The 17,577-nt window shown below is 40.1% G+C and overlaps 1 protein-coding gene across 2 annotated transcripts in view; it reads right to left on the reverse strand.

Annotated features, from left to right (window-relative positions):
- RELN (reelin) overlaps positions 1-17,577 on the reverse strand; it is a 307,444-nt gene that overhangs the window by 157,664 nt on the left and 132,203 nt on the right. For both annotated transcript variants that reach the window (XM_035127392.2, XM_035127390.2), the window contains exons 5-8: positions 12,588-12,620; positions 10,609-10,687; positions 1,890-1,986; positions 642-693 (exon numbers count right to left, since the gene is read on the reverse strand). In XM_035127392.2, the coding sequence (XP_034983283.2) occupies positions 642-693; positions 1,890-1,986; positions 10,609-10,687; positions 12,588-12,620 (261 nt within the window). The remainder of the gene's footprint in view (positions 1-641; positions 694-1,889; positions 1,987-10,608; positions 10,688-12,587; positions 12,621-17,577) is intronic.

Consider the following 17,577-nt stretch of genomic DNA (forward strand, 5'->3'; position numbering starts at 1 on the left):
ATTCTCAACAGGGTTCAACTAATTGCCCACACAGTTTTGATGATAGGAGGACATTGGCCTGACCATCTTCTTCTTCTTTCTTCTTTGGCGTATTGCGACATGATAGGATTAAAATGTATATTGGCAAAATATGTATGACTGATGTAATTCTGCATTCATTAAACACCTCTGGATGAATACAAAATAATGAGCTAAAATAAAAGGTATGCTTAAAATGGTGACTGTTTAACACAAGCAAGGAAAGCAGATATTCATGCTCTCATAGTGTCAGACATATCTCTTTTCCCAGCACATATTGAACTGATTAGGTAAAGGTAAAGGGACCCCTGACCATTAGGTCCAGTCGTGACCGACTCTGGGGTTGCGGCGCTCATCTCGCGTTTCCATGTGCTGCTCTGGTTTGCCAGAAGCAGCTTTGTCATGCTGGCCACATGACCTGGCAGCTGTACGTCCGCTCCCTCGGCCAATAACGCGAGATGAGCGCCGCAACCCCAGAGTCGGTCACGACTGGACCTAATGGTCAGGGGTCCCTTTACGTTTACTAATTTACATTTTTTTTAAAAAGACTAAAAACTTGAGCTGTATTTTTCATTTCTAAAATATTTATTTTTTTAAACAGAAGACACTATATGTGAACTTACCAATAGAAAACTGGAGTACAGAAGCTGTGGTTGTATTAAGGCCATTAGTAGTCTATGGAGAAGGGAAAAGAAGAAATGTTGCATTGAATCAGCAAACTAATCAGTTTATTGCAGTTGTCCTGGAAATACAAATGAGAATCTTTGAACCCTGTAAGTTTAATGCCTCGGACTAGTTACTTGCAAGAGTGGCAAGCTCAGAAATGAAGGATATTTTATTTTCTGCTTTTCCAAGTAATGCTATCTTACCAGATGCAAGTTATCAATTATTTGCTTTTGTCGTAATTATGAAATGAACATGCGATTTTAAAATTGATTTTGCACCCTTATCACCTTACCTACAAATTAAGCATTCTAAATAGTAAACAAATAACTGATTATTGTTTTTGTGAGTGGTTATTTTTGAGCATGAATATACTTTAAAGCAGTGTTTTATTTCAGGCAATCTAAATAATGATATTGTGCAACCTTTATTTTTTTTAAAAAAGTTCTTTTTAACAGGACTCACTGTCTCAAGTTATCCATTGCACCTATTAACATGGAACATGCATTATTTCTCAAGAGTCATGTGTAATTGTGCCAGAAAGAATTTACTGGCTGATGGTTTCATCCAGGCTTTTTTTAAAATAAAATAAAATAAAAATATTTTAAATTCTGCATAGTTAATGGAGTTAGCAACTTCAAATGAGAAAGTTTCACTGTTTGTATCTCCATTTTTGGATGCCCACACAATGAAATCAGCAGCCATGTTGGTGCTCGTTTATCCTCTAATATATCCTTCCTCTTTAGAGCATTATATTCTGCCATTGCATGGCTCATTCTGTGACGCTGCCAGCACAGCGCTTGCTGTACAACCAGCACCTTAGATGATTAATTCCACTTTGCAAGTCTGTCTTGGCTTGAATGCTGAAACAAAGCAACGAATACACCAATGCTGCTTAAGACTGAAATCTTAAGGATGCATTTCTGCGAAGAAGACTTATTGAATTCAGCAAGACTTACTTCTGACATGGTTAGGACTGTGATGTAAGGCAATAATATATAAAGGTATAAATCTGAAAGGGTATATTGGAATGCAATGTACATTCCATTGGGAAGAAGTACAAGTAAGCAATGGGGGCTAAGGAAAAGAGCCAGAATACGCCCCCCCCCAACTGTAATGTTGACAGTGACATGTAAAGAAAACTGACAGGTTCTGAATTGAAAACTTGAAATTCCACAAATCAGTCAATTTTGCAAACAGCCACTTACCAATTCTCTTGGCCCATATGGCTCACAGAAAGTGACAGCGCTGCCATGCATAATTACACCACATTGGTCTCCAACCTCACAATTACTACATTCAAACCTGCAGGAAAACAGAACACAGTCGAGTTGAAAATGCTGAAAAGCAAATTAGAGGCTTGAAAATTCTGACTTTGGGAAGGAAAGGTCTGTTTAGGAGTCCCCAAACTCAAGTTAATGAACAAATTACCATCCAAAGCAGAATTGTTATTTGGCTTGCCTATAAGACGCTCCATTTAATCTTGCACCACTTTTCCCAGCAACAAAACATCCTCATGTTAATTCAAAATATTTAAAACAAGTGAATGGGTCCCCCCCCCTCAACTACAGTCATGTTTTAGTTTTCATCTATAACATATATAATATTGCAAGTACCACTGTGTGGTATTACAGTCAGGATAATTTTGAAACAGATTTTATTTCTAAGCACAGTATATGTAAGAAGGAGAAAAACAGCTAATTGAGTCTTGGCATCATCATGGGCTAACGGCAAGAGGACTAAAGGGTCGCATTATTAACCCAGCATCACTTCTTTAGTCCAATAACTGTCTATGCTTTTGACTGTTTAAATGATTCAAACAGTATTTTTATTCAAACAAAATGACTAATTCTGCTAGTTGTTTTGCACCCAAGGTGTGATGGGCAGTGTTGAACACCTATATAGAATGGACCTGTTTAGAAACCCCTACACAGTAAGAGCCGCTTTGCATTTATGGATTAGCAATGACACAGTATGCATTTGCAGCATTCCCTGTAATGCAGAAGGGAGGTGTACATATTGTTATCACACCACCCTAATCTCTGAGACTCCCTGGGTTCCAGTTTTACCAAGGGTTCCCCTTCCTTGGAGTGAGGGTAAGCAGAGATTGTGATGGCTTTAGGATTTATATACTGTATATACGTGTGTGTGTGTGTGTGTGTGTGTGTGTGTGTGTGTGTGTGTGAGTATGTATCTATCTATCTATCTATCTATCTATCTATCTATCTATCTATCTATCTATCTATAAATGTAAACTGAGTATGTTCCTTTGTCTCCAATGTTCAACAAAACCGCTTGACCGATTGCGTTCAAATTTTGACACAACGTCCCAAGCGAATGTCCGAAGGTTCTTATAAAGTTCTTATAAAGGTTCTTATAAAGCCCCAAAGCCAAGCACAGAGCAAGACCTGTTCCTGTGTCTTCAGCCTCTAGCCTCCAGCCTCCACCTTTCAGCTTTCAACTCTCACACATCGAACTCTACATATTGTTCTCCTACATACCGGTAGCAGCTAAGTGGGGGTTGGGGGAAAGGCCCATCCATATGTTCTATGGCACAGAGCAACTTCTTTGGTTAAGCTAAATTGTGGCACTTAACTAGCCAGCCAAAGCCATTATATTGACAAAGGAACTGGTTTGGCTGCTTTTCCCTTCTATATTCTACTTTCATAGATACAGGATTGTGGCTTCTGGAAGGGGACCCAGACTGTTGTTATTGCTTTTGGGGTGGGGGGGTCAATCAGTTCACCTTGTACAGCATCTCTGTGTGTACACATACACATTGCAGACAGCTGTGCTTGAGTCCCACTACCTGTTAGATGCCCATCACAAACTAAATGAATAACACCTGCCTTATTATGGGACATCCCTTGGGCACATGTGGTGTCCTAAGGCAGATTATGTGCCCTCATGCCCCAGCTTCTCTTCCACTCTTCCCTCCCAGCTTCTCCCCTCATGTTTGTATTCCGTAGATTCTGATTTGTGTTTTGATAATTAAAGTCAAGTCTTGAACTGATCAACGTGATCCCAGCACAAATCTACCCAGTTATGTGTACTTCTTGTTTACATAAGTAATGGGCATGCAAGCCTATTCCATCTGCACCAAGCAGCAAAGCATTACAAATCTTGTTGGGTACTTGGCAGCCTTTCCTTTTGGCTAATGAATCTTGCTTAAGGGTAAACAGAAAGCACACCTTTGGCTCAACATGCAACAATGTACTTAGGTTTCTGCACAGACTGCTGTTATAAGGCTGCTGTCACACTGATTGACTTGAGAGTTTTTAGAAATATTTTTGTTTATTTACAAATTGTTTCCCAAAGACCTGCATGATAGAACTGTTCTTCTCCACGATGTATTTGTTCACCTTTTAGGCGGTGTATCCACCAGGGGAGTGGGTGCAATGAAAGGATTAACTTGATGACGATAATCCAAAACAGTGACAAGTTAGGGTGTAGCTAACTGATTGGCTTTTGTTTTCTTTCTTATTTACAAGAACGTCCAGCCAACATTTTGTTATATGTATTTCTACTGAACTGAGAATTCAAATTGGAGGACATTCTTGACTTCCTAAAAAGTACCTAGCAAGAACATCTAATGGTAGACATTTTTTTTCAAAGTGCAACAATCCCTTGCTGAAATATTTGTACATTTGCTAGGCACCTGGAGTACTACAAAAGACTTAATCAATTCATAAACAGGCATGATGCCATTGCAACAGATGGACCCAATAGAAGGCAAGGCTGCCAAAAGGCTGCCCATGAACATGAGATTGTAGATGTGCTGTTTATTAAAATGACTGCCCGTTAAGGAAATGTGCTTTCCTTAACACAAATGTTGTGTAAAAAATGTCCCATGTAGGGCAGGGTGGGGGGATTTAAACACTTGTTAAATCACAGGAAGTTAGCTCTGTATTCTATGAATTAGTTGCTAGGGGTCCTTATCCTCCATGATAACTTTTTGACAATAATTGCTGATTGTTAGGTCAGCAAAATGGTTAGGGCTGTCTATTTCACAATCCCTATAGCCTGAGGAGTCCTAATGGGAAGAATACTTGATGACTGGGTTGTGTTTTTTCAGGTGTTTTTCCTTGAAAATGGTAAACAATTAATGTAGCATATTGTTTTGAGTACCTTTAAGTATAATGACTTCTGCGGGGTAAGAGGGAACTCTTCATGCATACAACAGGGAAATCAGTATTAGAAATTTGGATAGAAAAGCTAGGAGCCAAATGGCTACTGGGACCTGGGTTGTGGGAGCCTAAACAGAATGTCTAGTCGCCATTGGGGGGTGGGGTTGGCAAAACCTTTTATTTATTATTTTGATAAGCATGAACTAATACGCCATTCACACAGGTGACACATTGTTAATACATGTTTAATTTGGTGTTAACAATAAAAAACATTGGTACCATGCTTCAGTTTTCAAAACACTCTTCTCTTTATTGTTAAAGGTAAAGGTAAAGGGATCCCTGACCATTAGGTCCAGTCGTGACCGACTCTGGGGTTGCGCGCTCATCTCGCATTATTGGCCGAGGGAGCCGGCGTATAGCTTCCAGGTCATGTGGCCAGCATGACAAAGCCGCTTCTGGCAAACCAGAGCAGCACATGGAAACGCCGTTTACCTTCCCGCTGTAGCGGTTCCTATTTATCTACTTGCATTTTGACGTGCTTTCGAACTGCTAGGTTGGCAGGAGCTGGGACCGAGCAACGGGAGCTCACCCCGTCACAGGGATTCGAACCGCTGACCTTCTGATCAGCAAGCCCTAGGCTCAGTGGTTTAACCACAGCGCCACCTAAACTCCTTCAAAATTGTCTATCCTTAACATAGACTTCAAGGCTTCAAAGCACATAAATTTGAGTAATCCCTGAGTGTCAGCCAGGCGCAAAAAATGGCACCCAGGCTTTTCTGGGCAATAGCAAATGATAAATCGTTAGGCGCAAAATGCGCCTGGTGCCCTGCTAATTTCAAACCCTAAACTGTGTTTGCAATCCCCTTCAAAGAACAGGACTTTGGGAGTGTGCTCAGAGTCATTTATAACACAATCTCAGTACTCTTGTGAGGAATTAACAATTGGAATAGGCCTGCCCACTGAACATACCCTGCTAGTCATATACTAAGGTTCACCTAGAATGTTACAAACCTTGTGTCTCGGGTCTCCCAAATGTCAGCTTTTAAATAGATGCTCTCTAAAAGCAGCTTGGGAGAATGTGTTGCATTAAAAAAAAAAGCAGTGAGGAAGTTATCTATTTATTTATTTATTTTCTTTCTTACATTTATATCCCACCTTTCTTCTGTCGTGGAGCACAAGGTGGCCTAAGTGAGTTGGCCTCTTTTCTTCCCCTTCTTTTTTGTGATATCTGAACCAGGATGATGAGATTAAGCAGGGAAAGTGAAACCGGAGCTCACTCTTGCATTGATATCTCAACTTCCTTCAATCATGGAACTCAAACTGATGCACATTCTCAGGTGGTCCCCCATCCAGACACTAACCAGACCCAGTGATGCTTAGCTTTAGCAAGGTTGCTTCATCATGTCCCCTTCTCTGCTCTACATCTGTCTTGTCTTCCCAATTGTCAATTCCACAAAGGAAGAAAAGGACAAGAGGGGAGTTACGGACAACTACGGGTGCCACATTCAGCCTGGCTGACAACTCACACTTGACAACCCCTATCATCAAGTTTGCACTGGTGGAAAACGTAAAAGATTTAATACTGATTATTGCTAATCTCATACAAGTAGCTATTTTTTCTGATACTTGTTCGATGGCAGCTAGCCTGATACCCCTTTTAAGCTTGACTGCCACCATCAATTTAATTCTCTCAGTCTTAACTCTTCCTTTCCCCAAAACTGAGCTTAAAATGCAAGTTAGTATACAAATGTGTGCTTAGGCTGCATTCTCTGTAAATACAGAACAGGGGATGCATGCACTGGCTACAGGTTAATCTGGACGACCTTATTAGGCCTTTTCCCTCTTTTTAATTTCTCAAACTCTATGCATATCAAGTGGCTTTGCTGCTCAGCTACTTCTCCTCTATAATCTGGTTTAGGAAATACTGTGAAGAGCTCTGGCAAGCTGGAACATCTCTTTTTATCATCTTTCATCTCCTTTAGGATTATTTTCTTTATAAAATCATGAACAGCTTTGAGCAAATCCTGATTCCAAGCCTTCATGTCGACTTTGAAATATATTGCTTCGAAAATTAAATGGCTTAGAGCTGGTGACACACACACACACACACAATTGAAAAAATAAAAAGTTGAAGTCATGCTAGTAAAATATTAGTAGCATCATTAGGGCATCAAATAAAAAGAAAGAAAACTTCCAGCAATCAGGTTCATATCCTCTTGACACTATCTGTACTTTTTACAGAAAATGTGTTTGTAAGCAATTTTCTTAATTGCCTTTGCTGCTCACCTCAGATATTCTTCATCTCAAATACAGAAATGGCTTCAATTATTTTTGTGTGCGTGCTTGATGTTACTAAAGAGTTATTTGCAGCTCAATTCTATGCATGTCTACTCAGAAGTAAGACCTTTGAACTCAATGGAGCTTACTCCCAAGAATCAAATAGCGTACTGCCACCCCAATTAGGCTTACCTTTTGAAAGTGCTTAATTTCCTTGCATAAAACAAAAATACCCAGTTACCAGTAGCATGACATATTTTGCGGGGGGAGGGTGGGCTTTAAAGCTTGTATCTAAGTTATACTCAGAGTATACATACTGAAATTAATGGACTAAAGTTAGCCATGGCTATTAATTTTAATGAGACTAGCATTGGATCCCTTACGACTTAGCCCTTAAGTGACTAAGCAGGTGTAAATGTGCAAATTCATAGGCACATTAAACCAAAAGTTGAAACTTAGGAAGTTGGATCACTTCAAAACAGAAAAGAAAATGAGAGATTGCTAAAATGTTCTCAACCCGATGTAGATATATCAGGCATCCCCAAACTACGGCCCTCCAGATGTTTTGGCCTACAACTCCCATGATCCATAGCTAACAGGACCAGTGGTCGGGGAGGATGGGAATTGTAGTCCAAAACATCTGGAGGGCTGAAGTTTGGGGATGCCTGAGATATATGATAGGATTCTAAGCACAACAGTCCATTTCCAAAACCAAGTTCTCTGAAGCCTTGAAGGCAAGCATTTTCTTTGAGGTCCAAAAACATAATATTCTGAACAAATATACAGCAAAAGGAAGAACCCACTCTCCAAAAGACAAAGCTAAGCCAATCTAAATCTGAAATATAAATCCCTAAGCTTTGAGGATGTGAACAAATCATGTCATACAAAATTTCAAGAAGAAAGGATTGGAAAAGCCCATTAGAGCTCAAAAATATTATGCGCAGGACTTGGGGCAATCCACCTGCCAGGTAAGAAACTGATTGGGCAGAGGAGGCAGTACCGAATGCAGAAAGGAGGGTGGGGTTGGGTGCCATTACTTATTAGTAGGTAAGATCAGCAGCAGAACATTGGACAGCTCCAAACGGACAACTTGCTCCCACAAGGTCTGCAGCCCAGCTGAGTCTTCCCTGGCCCACTGTGGAATGAACAAGGGTAATAAAAAGCCTTGCACTCCATCATCACTTAAGTACAGCCAGGTATGTGGTTGCCAGATGGAGGGTCTGTGAGTGTGAGGGTAGTGGCTCTGGTTGAGGGATGCAGCCCCCAAAAGACTCTAGCTTGGAGTTTTCCATCTAAGGAGGTTTTGGTTGACTTAAGTCCTGGGCTGGGATATATATATCTACACACACATTAAAAAACTATTAAAACCATACAAATAATTGCAATAAAAACAGCACGGCACCAACCATTTCATTAAAGTCAGCTAGCTCCCCAAAGCCTGTTGGAATACTTGCCAGAGGATGGACAACAAGGAACGAGTCAGTCTAACTTCTCTAGAGAGAGAGTTCTAAAGTCTGGGGAAGTCACCAAGAAAGTATGGGGTGGTTTCAAGGGTCCTCCTTATACAGTTCCTCTGTTGGTGTGTATACTACATCTTGCAAACAACACTAAGCCCCTTGAGAGCAAACTGAGTGTAGCAGCAAACACAAAGTTGGCTGCAATATGAACCTCACCAGTCAAGGTACATATAAATGCCATCTTAGAATGCCTCTTTCACCACTGATAAAGACAGAAAAGATTCCCTGCAAGAGACACTTCAAATTTTCTCAGTGTGAATAACCTAAAGAGACCCAGAGGCTAGTTTTGCAACAACAGTTTCACTTCATTTATTACTTTCAAAGACAGTATGCTACACCTTGCGTGATAGAAAAACCATCCAGATAAAAGGAGTCCCTGAAGGTATTACAGGCCTGTAAGATGCCAATAAACCACTGTATGTGTATACCTTAGGTAGAAATAACAAATCTGGCGGTATAAATGATACAACTGCCTGAATTTTAGGTTGAACACCAACATGACTTATAACCTGTGCAACTCACAGTGTGCACTTGTGACAACTCTAAAGGAGTATTATGCAAAATTTGTGCTAAGGTGCGAGGGTGTTATTCTGTGAAATTACAGGTGCATGCATTCCAGTTAAATCGATGGTAATTGTCTTCCTGGAACTGTGCAGGATTGCAGCCTTGCATTATAATCCACAAATGTTGATAGCACAAAGGCTCTCATTCAAGTGTGAGCAGCTGAAGAAAGGAGACGATGGCAGAGAAGATGCTAATGGAGCATGAGAAGGATAAGACATTGACTGTCAAACCAAGCCGTATGAGCATGGGGATGGGGGAGAGGGAACTGAGACTATCTGCTCACCCGATTCTCTTGCAGCTCTTCTAGAGCAGAAGCACTGGGAAGAGTGTTAGGGTGTATCTGCTGCCAACTGCTGAACATCTCATACATCTATTTGTCTGTATTGCTATCTTTTATGGGAGCTGAAAAGTGGTGCTCTCCAGTGGGAGTGAGGATTCCCAAGGGAAGTTGTGCGGAGTTTATTCAAATTTCTTGGTGAAAGCTTGAGTTTGGGGGATGACAGCCTGGGTAGAAGTTGGACTGCTTTCCACAAACACACATCTATGAGACATCTATGAGTTTGCTATAGTATCGCTCTGTTTATGGGGTGTATGGTGTGCCGGGGGGGGGCATTTCATGCTTCTTCTGCAGTAGTAAATCCACCTTTGGTCTTCCACCCTGCACTCAGCACTCACCTGTGGCTTCTAGCAGCTGTCAGCATGTGACAGTGGCCACACCCTGGGAAACAGCTTCGACTGGCTAAACCAGGTGAGGGCAGCCATTGAGTCTCAAACCCTAGGTCAGACATGCTCCAGCAGATTGAGCAGATGAGACTAACAGGGGGTCCAACAGTCTTTTGAAACAGAGGGGAACCGACAGTTCTGTTTGTCTTTTTATTGGATCAGAATTCACTTGCATGCTGGGTGCTTCTTTTAATAGACAAAGCAGGGTGAATTATTATCGAGGTAGTATATGGGGTGCTCTGGTCCATGGGGGTCACGAAGAGTAGGACACGACTAAACGACAACACAACAACAATATGGGATGAGGTGCTGGTGAACATAATAATGTTTAGACTAGTTTTTAGCCTCTGTTTTGTTAGTGCAGTTTTATAGACTATAATTGCCTATAATTGTTTTATTGTTGATTTATTAATGATAATGTATTCGTTTTATTGACCCAGGCATTGTAACTGTGGTGTTTTGTGTCATAGCTATGATGTTCTATTATGTTTACTGCTGTTGATACTTATTTTTTAAAGCCTCTTTGAGAATCACTTGAATGGAAAGCAGCTCAGAAATACAATTAATCAAATCCATGGCCTGAGTACGCTGCTTCTTTACTTCCCACCATGAGGGCTGGGGGAAGGGGGTTGGCTGTTGTCACAATAAAAATAGGGTGGGGGAAAGATGATACTATATGTGGCTCTTCAAGAAAAATGTAAAAATGAAGCAAAACGTACCACATAGCAGGATTCAGTCCTTGTAGCTGATAAGAATCAAAGTCATCTCGTAATATTATGCTTTCGCTGTGCATTTCAGCTGAAAATGAAACACAGAAGAGAATCCCTAGCATAGTTTGATAATCAATGAAATCTCTTTCTCGCTCATCTTTCTGAAAATATGATTTGGTTGAAGGACACCCTAAATGTCCTGCTTTCACTTTAATTTTTTGGATCTTCCTGCACAGTGGTAGGGACCACAATTTTCATTCAAAAGGTCTAAGCTTCAGTACTTGGGCAGCTCCGGGTACACCTAGGAAAGACTTCTGTCTGAAACCCTGGAGAGCAACGGCCAATCATTGTGGATATGCTGAGCTAGAGTAACTAATCATGTGACTTGGTCTAAGGCAGTTTCCTATGTTCCTACTTCTACTTCTGTCACATGTGGAATACATATCCCATAGAATATAAATCAGGCATAGGCAAACTCGGCCCTCCAGATTTTTTGAGACTACAATTCCCATCATCCCTGACCACTGGTCCTGTTAGCTAGGGATGGTGGGAGTTGTAGTCCCAAAACATCTGGAGGGCCGAATTTGCCTATGCCTGATATAAATACAGTGGTACCTCTACTTACGAATTTAATGCGTTCCAAATGCACATCCGTAAGTCAAAAAAAATTGTAAGTAGAATCCCATAGAAATGCATTGGGAGAAAAAAATTGTAAGTCGAAGCAACCCTATCTAAAAATTCGTAAGTAGAAAAAATCCTATCTAAACTGCATCCAAGATGGTGGACGGAGCTCCATTCGTTAGTAGAGTTATTCATAAGTAGAGTTATTCATAAGTAGATGTACCACTGTAATGTCAAAAGCCTCCACTTGTTTTAAAAAACAATTCAGGACCAATTAGCTGGTAGTGGTTTCATTCTCATGTTCTCCACTCATCTCCCTCCTACCTTGTGAGCCAGTGTCCAACCCAGTATTTCCCAAACTTGGGTCTCCAGCTGTTTTTGGACCACAGTTCCCATTATCCCTAGCTAGCAGGGCCAGTGGTCAGGGATGATGGGAATTGTAGTTCAAAAACAGCTGGGGACCCAAGTTTGGGAAACATTGGTCCAACCGCTAATTTCTCAAGTACTGGTGAAGTAATTTATCAAAGTGCTTGATACCTGTTTTATGTTTCTAATACTCATGGACTCTTCACATATATTAACATCTATGGTGGTCAATGAAATTTATATATTATCTAAAAGTGAGAGGGGATTATGATTGTCCCTGCTGGCACTGAAGCATTGTTTATCCAAATCCTTGCCTTGGGTGTCAGTGTTCATATAGGAGTCAGACCTAATGCTTATACTGTACCTTGCGGTCTCCACGCTGCAAAAATGAATCATACAGATCACATATTTTAGGCCCACATGCCCAGACCCTATGCAGATGTGACATCTAATATGAGAACATCCGACATGCTCGGGGGTGGCGCCAACTGACACACCCACACCCACACCCACCCTGCCAGAGATAGAATACTAATGTCTGCAAAAGGCTAATGTAATAAACAAATGAGCTCAAACATATTTATAAGAGACAGAGAGACATCTGTTAGGTTCATCTGTCAGCTATTTTACTAAGCATTTAGGGGATCCAAAATGAGTTGGAAAAGATTCAGTTATGATTTTCAGTCTAATCTGGGATTAATCTAGAAATACAGTAACATCTCCCTTCCTGCTTTCTCAGAGCTTGTTCTGTGCACCTGAGGACAAGAGATTTGAGATATTATAAATTTAGGATGCAACAATTTGAAATCTAATAAGCAAATGGCAATGGGAGGGCAGAGTAGAACTAAGTATATTCATTTCTCATTCAAGTCTGATTTATATCTGAACTTTTTCAAAGCTGCAGTTTCATGATTGCTTTGCATTATAGCAAAGCAAAAAAATCCAAATATAATAACATAACACGGCAATCGGAAAAAGCAATAGTAACTCTACTGACATACCTAAAAGGGGATACAAGGGAGCTTCTGTTGGAGCTGCAAAAAAAGAAGAAGAAATCACCATTCTATTTCAACAAGGCAGAAGATTAAAATGTTATAATGCTGCATATCATATGTATCTTGTTCTTCTCACATGCTAAACAAACACCACAATGCCATCTTGTTTTTGTTTTTCCCAAAGTGTTCTTCAAGTAACAAACTTTTGGTATGAAGGACAACGATATTAAAGGAAATAAAAGCCTTCAAAGATCACATTAAATATGACATAGCTCCTTAAATGGAGGAGGTTGATCACATGTGTTGCCCGGCTGTAGAGACCGATACAGGAGAGACATGGTTTGTTGCAGCTGGGGCAGATGAAGGCATACGATTGTGCGGATGCAGATGCACCATGGCATTTATTTTCTCTGTGCTCCTCCCAGTGGTCTTTCCTTCTCTGGTCACTGCTGTGGATATATGACCTGACTGTATGTCTCCAGGCACTAAAAGCCACCACAAATCTCTGTCACTGTAGCTCTCCAGCAGTTTGACTTTAACCTCAAAGGCACACTATTCCTTTGTCTCCTGAGAGAGACAGGTGCCAACAGCAGAATTGGCTCCTGTCCACATTTGCATAAAGCTTCATTTGTACATATTCAAAAATGGGCACTCCTATAATACTTATTTCCTGTGGCCAGTTATGAATATGTCAATTGTTAATGAATAATAATATTTCTCAAGTTTTCTAATCCAATATTTTCCGGCAGATGGACAGAAATTTGGCTTTTGCACATGCATGTGTATTGTAGAATGACTGCAACATCAAGTGATATTTATTTATTATTTCTATTTCTATTAGGTTACCTTTTCTTCAAGGAGGACACACTTTTTTTCTAAGGGGTGGGGGGAGTATACGTCTTTCCTCATATCCATTTTATCTCAGAGCAGCCCTGGGAAGTAGTAGTGACTAGTCCAAGTTCACCTAGTGAGCTTCATAGCTCTGCGGGAGTTTGAACCTGTGTCTCCAGTAGACCATAACAGCACAGATATTGCTCTCTGGTTCATCAACGAGGATTGCTAGGTTGATGGGTTCTAGCAACAAGGTCTATACTTATGGAATGCCCCACCCCCCAAACCACTACATGTGCTCTTGTTCCTAATGATTTCTTTCAGGTGTGTTTATTTCCATCTGTCTTTTATTAATCAATATGTCCTGATGACGTTTTGCTGCTTATTTTAAGGAGTTTTAATGTGGATTTTAACTTTGCAATTTGTATATTTGTTATGCTTATTTTGACATCACTTTGTACACTACCTTGTGGGGGCAACTGCCCTGAAAAATAGTTTGTAAAAGTTTTAATAAAATACACTCAGCTGCATTTGTGAACCAGCCCCAAAACTTTTATTTGAGCCATCCAATACTGTAATAATATGTGAGTTTAGGCACAGCCATCCTTATACTTGCCAGCATTTTCCACAGAAATGTATTGATTGCCCTGCACTGATTTTTGTTCTGCTGGCAATATTTTTGCAGACATTTTTATTAGGATTCATAGGAACAAAAAATGTATTTTATAAGGAGTGGGGAAATAATTCAGCATGCATGAGTTACTTACCTTTTGGTTTTGAGATAAATTATTTGTAAGGTTAAGCAAGTATTAAATGCCCAACAAAAGACAGTTCTTAACTTCTCACCCATAAAAAATTAATGTTAAGGGCATTTCATTTCCCAAATTTCTAGACTGTCTGAAAAAGATTAGGGATTCTTTGCCTCAAGTACCTTTAAGCTAATTTTAAATTCTAATCCTTCATCTGAGAAATTATAGAGGAACTATGAAGTTACCATTAAACGAGTGATGAACATACTTTTATATCCCCCGGAATAATTTCTTTATTACAATTTATATTTTATTGCACTAGGGTGAAGTTTTGACCTTCACATATTGTAATTAAGGTCCAAAAATGTCAAACACCTGGAGGATCATATAAAATAGAGTGTAGCACTTTTCAAAGTATTTTCAAGTTTAGAATCTTACCAAACCAAAATTATTATTATGAGCTTCAATTTAGCCAAAGTTGGGGCATTTTCAAACCCATTTGTTTAATTAGAAGATTTATAAGCCACTTGATTGAAAAAAAAAACCAAAACCCTAAAACACCTCTCCAAGTGGCTTACAAGTAAAATAAGAGAGTTTAGTGAGAGAGATCTGATGTTTAACACTCCTTAAAATCAGCAGAGATAAAAAGTCCCTAACTTTAGTTGGATTACAGGTAGGTAGCCATGTTGGTCTGACGTAGTCGAAACAAAATAAAAAAATTCCTTCCAGTAGCACCTTAGAGACCAACTAAGTTTGTCATTGGTATGAGCTTTCATGTGTATGCACACTTCTTCAGATACACTGAAACAGAAGTCACCAGACGCTTATACATAGTGAGAGGGTGGGGAGGGGTATTACTCAGAAGGGTGGTATGAATGGGTGATTGACTGATAGGTGTGGTAAACCTGTTGATGACTGTTAACGACTGCAATTGGTGTTACAGGAAAAAGCAAGGGGTGAGATGGCTAAAGGTAGCTTAACATGTATAATGAGATAAGAATCCAATGTCTCTATTCAGACCAGGTCTCTCCATTATTTTAAGTTTGGTAATAAGTTGCAGTTCAGCAACTTCTCTTTCCAGTCTATTTCTGAAATTCTTTTGTGATAAGACAGCTACTTTGAGATCATGTATAGAATGTCCTGGGAGATTGAAGTGTTCTCCTACTGGTTTCTCTGTCTTGTGATTCCTGATGTCAGATTTATGTCCATTTATCCTTTGGTGGAGGGTTTGGCCTGTTTGTCCAATATAGAGAGCTGAAGGGCACTGCTGGCATTTGATGGCATACACAATATTAGAAGATGAGCAATTAAATAGTCCTGAGATGGTATGTTTGATGTTGTTGGGGCCAGTAATGGTGTTGCCCGGGTGTATGTGGCAGCAAAGTTGGCATCTGGGTTTATTTCAGGCTCTGGTACCAGCGTCCATGTTAAGTCTGATGGTTGTATTATTGTGGGTGAGGAGTTGTTATTTTCTCTATATCCTTCCTTTTCCTCCTGCAGTTGCCTACTGGGCTTGGAGACAGATCTGATGCACCCTCACTAGGTCTTTCCCTGGGTGCAGATAACTGCCCAGGTAGAGTCTTCAGCTCTTGAGCCAATAGGGAGAATGAGGTAACTTGTAGGAGGATCTTGGGACGCGGGTGGCACTGTGGGTTAAACCACAGAGCCTAGGGCTTGCCGATCAGAAGGTCGGCGGTTCGAATCCCCGCGACGGGGTGAGCTCCCATTTTTCAGTCCCAGCTCCTGCCAATCTAGCAGTTCGAAAGCACGTCAAAGTGCAAGTAGATAAATAGGTACTGCTCCAGCAGGAAGGTAAACAGTGTTTCCGTGCGCTGCTCTGGTTCGCCAGAAGCAGCTTTGTCATGCTGGCCACATGACCTGGAAGCTGTATGCCGGCTTCCTCGGCCAATGAACACCACAATCCCAGAGTTGGTCATGACTGGATCTAATGGTCAGGGGTCCCTTTACCTTTAGGAGGATCTTATGGGCTAAGAATCAAATTTTATCATATGTGGTGGGAGTGTAAGAAAGTGAAAGGCTTTTGGGATATGATATATAATGAACTTAGGAATTACTGGTACTGGAATCAAAAAGCAAGATATAAAACTTTTCCAATATTCATTGCACAAAATTTTGTGCAAATTTTGCGGCAAGAATATTCATTGCACAAAAAAGGAAAATTTTGTGCAAATTTTGCGGCAAGAATATTCATTGCACAAAAAAGGAAAATTTTGTGCAAATATTGCGGCAAGAATATTCATTGCACAAAAAAGGAAACAAGAAGAATTACCGACAAAAGAAGAATGGACAGTGAAATTGATGGAGTATGCGGATTTGGATAAGATGACGGGAAGAATCCGAGAACAGCGGGAACAGAAGTTAATCAAAGATTGGACTAAATTTACAGACTATTTGAAAGACAGTTGCATTCAAAGTACTACGTTGGTAGGACTGAAAGAAACTTTGTAAGTTATAGTAGAGAAAAGTCATTGAAATATACTTTTTAGTGATAAGTTTTGTTATAATAATACAGTGGTGCCTCGCTAGACGAATTTAATTCGTTCCACGGGTCAATTCGTATAACGAAAAATTCGTCCAGCGAATCCCATAGGAATGCATTGAAAAAAAATTATTTATTTATTGCCCATAGGAACGCATTAATTGAATTTCAATGCATTCCTATGGGAAACCGCGATTCACTAGACAATTTTTTCACAAAATGAATTCGTCTTGCAAGGCAACCTCCGCTAGAAAAATCTATTCGTTAAGCGAAAAATTCGTCTTACAGGGCATTCGTCTAGCGAGGCACCACTGTTTAAGTCAGTGATTGATAAGTGAAGTATAGATGTCAGAATTAATGTTAGAAAATCATTAGAAGGGGTGGATGGAAGCCAAGGCTCTAAAAAAGCCAAAAGGATAAAATGTGAAAAATAATGTGTTGAATTTGATTATGTATTGTAAAAAACTAATAAAATATTATATGGCAAAAAAAAGAATCAAATTTTCTTTCATGGGAATTCTATGAATTCTGAAGCAAGCTTCCATTGTCAAGCATATGTGACTTGGAAGTGCGTTCTGGTGAAATCAGTAGCTCTTAAAAGATCGCTTAAAGGAATATTGCAGAATGGTGAAATGCCGTAAGTGAATTTAGAAACAAGTTACATTTATTGATACATGTTTTTAGTTGCATGGTTTGTGTCCTTGTATACACAGTGATGTGCTTATCGGCAACCTAAAATATATCAAGAAGATAAGGACAGATGAGAGAATGGAATGAGAAAGAGGAGCTGGCAACTTACTCCTGGCACTGGAATGAGGCAACAATCAGAGCAGCTGCTCTGGTGGTATGAATTCATAACTCAGGTTGCAAAGTCTCCCCATACGAGTCAACAAGTGACTTGGAATGATTGCCTGCA

Source organism: Zootoca vivipara, chromosome 10 (assembly GCF_963506605.1).
Source record: "Zootoca vivipara chromosome 10, rZooViv1.1, whole genome shotgun sequence".
NCBI lineage: Eukaryota > Metazoa > Chordata > Lepidosauria > Squamata > Lacertidae > Zootoca > Zootoca vivipara.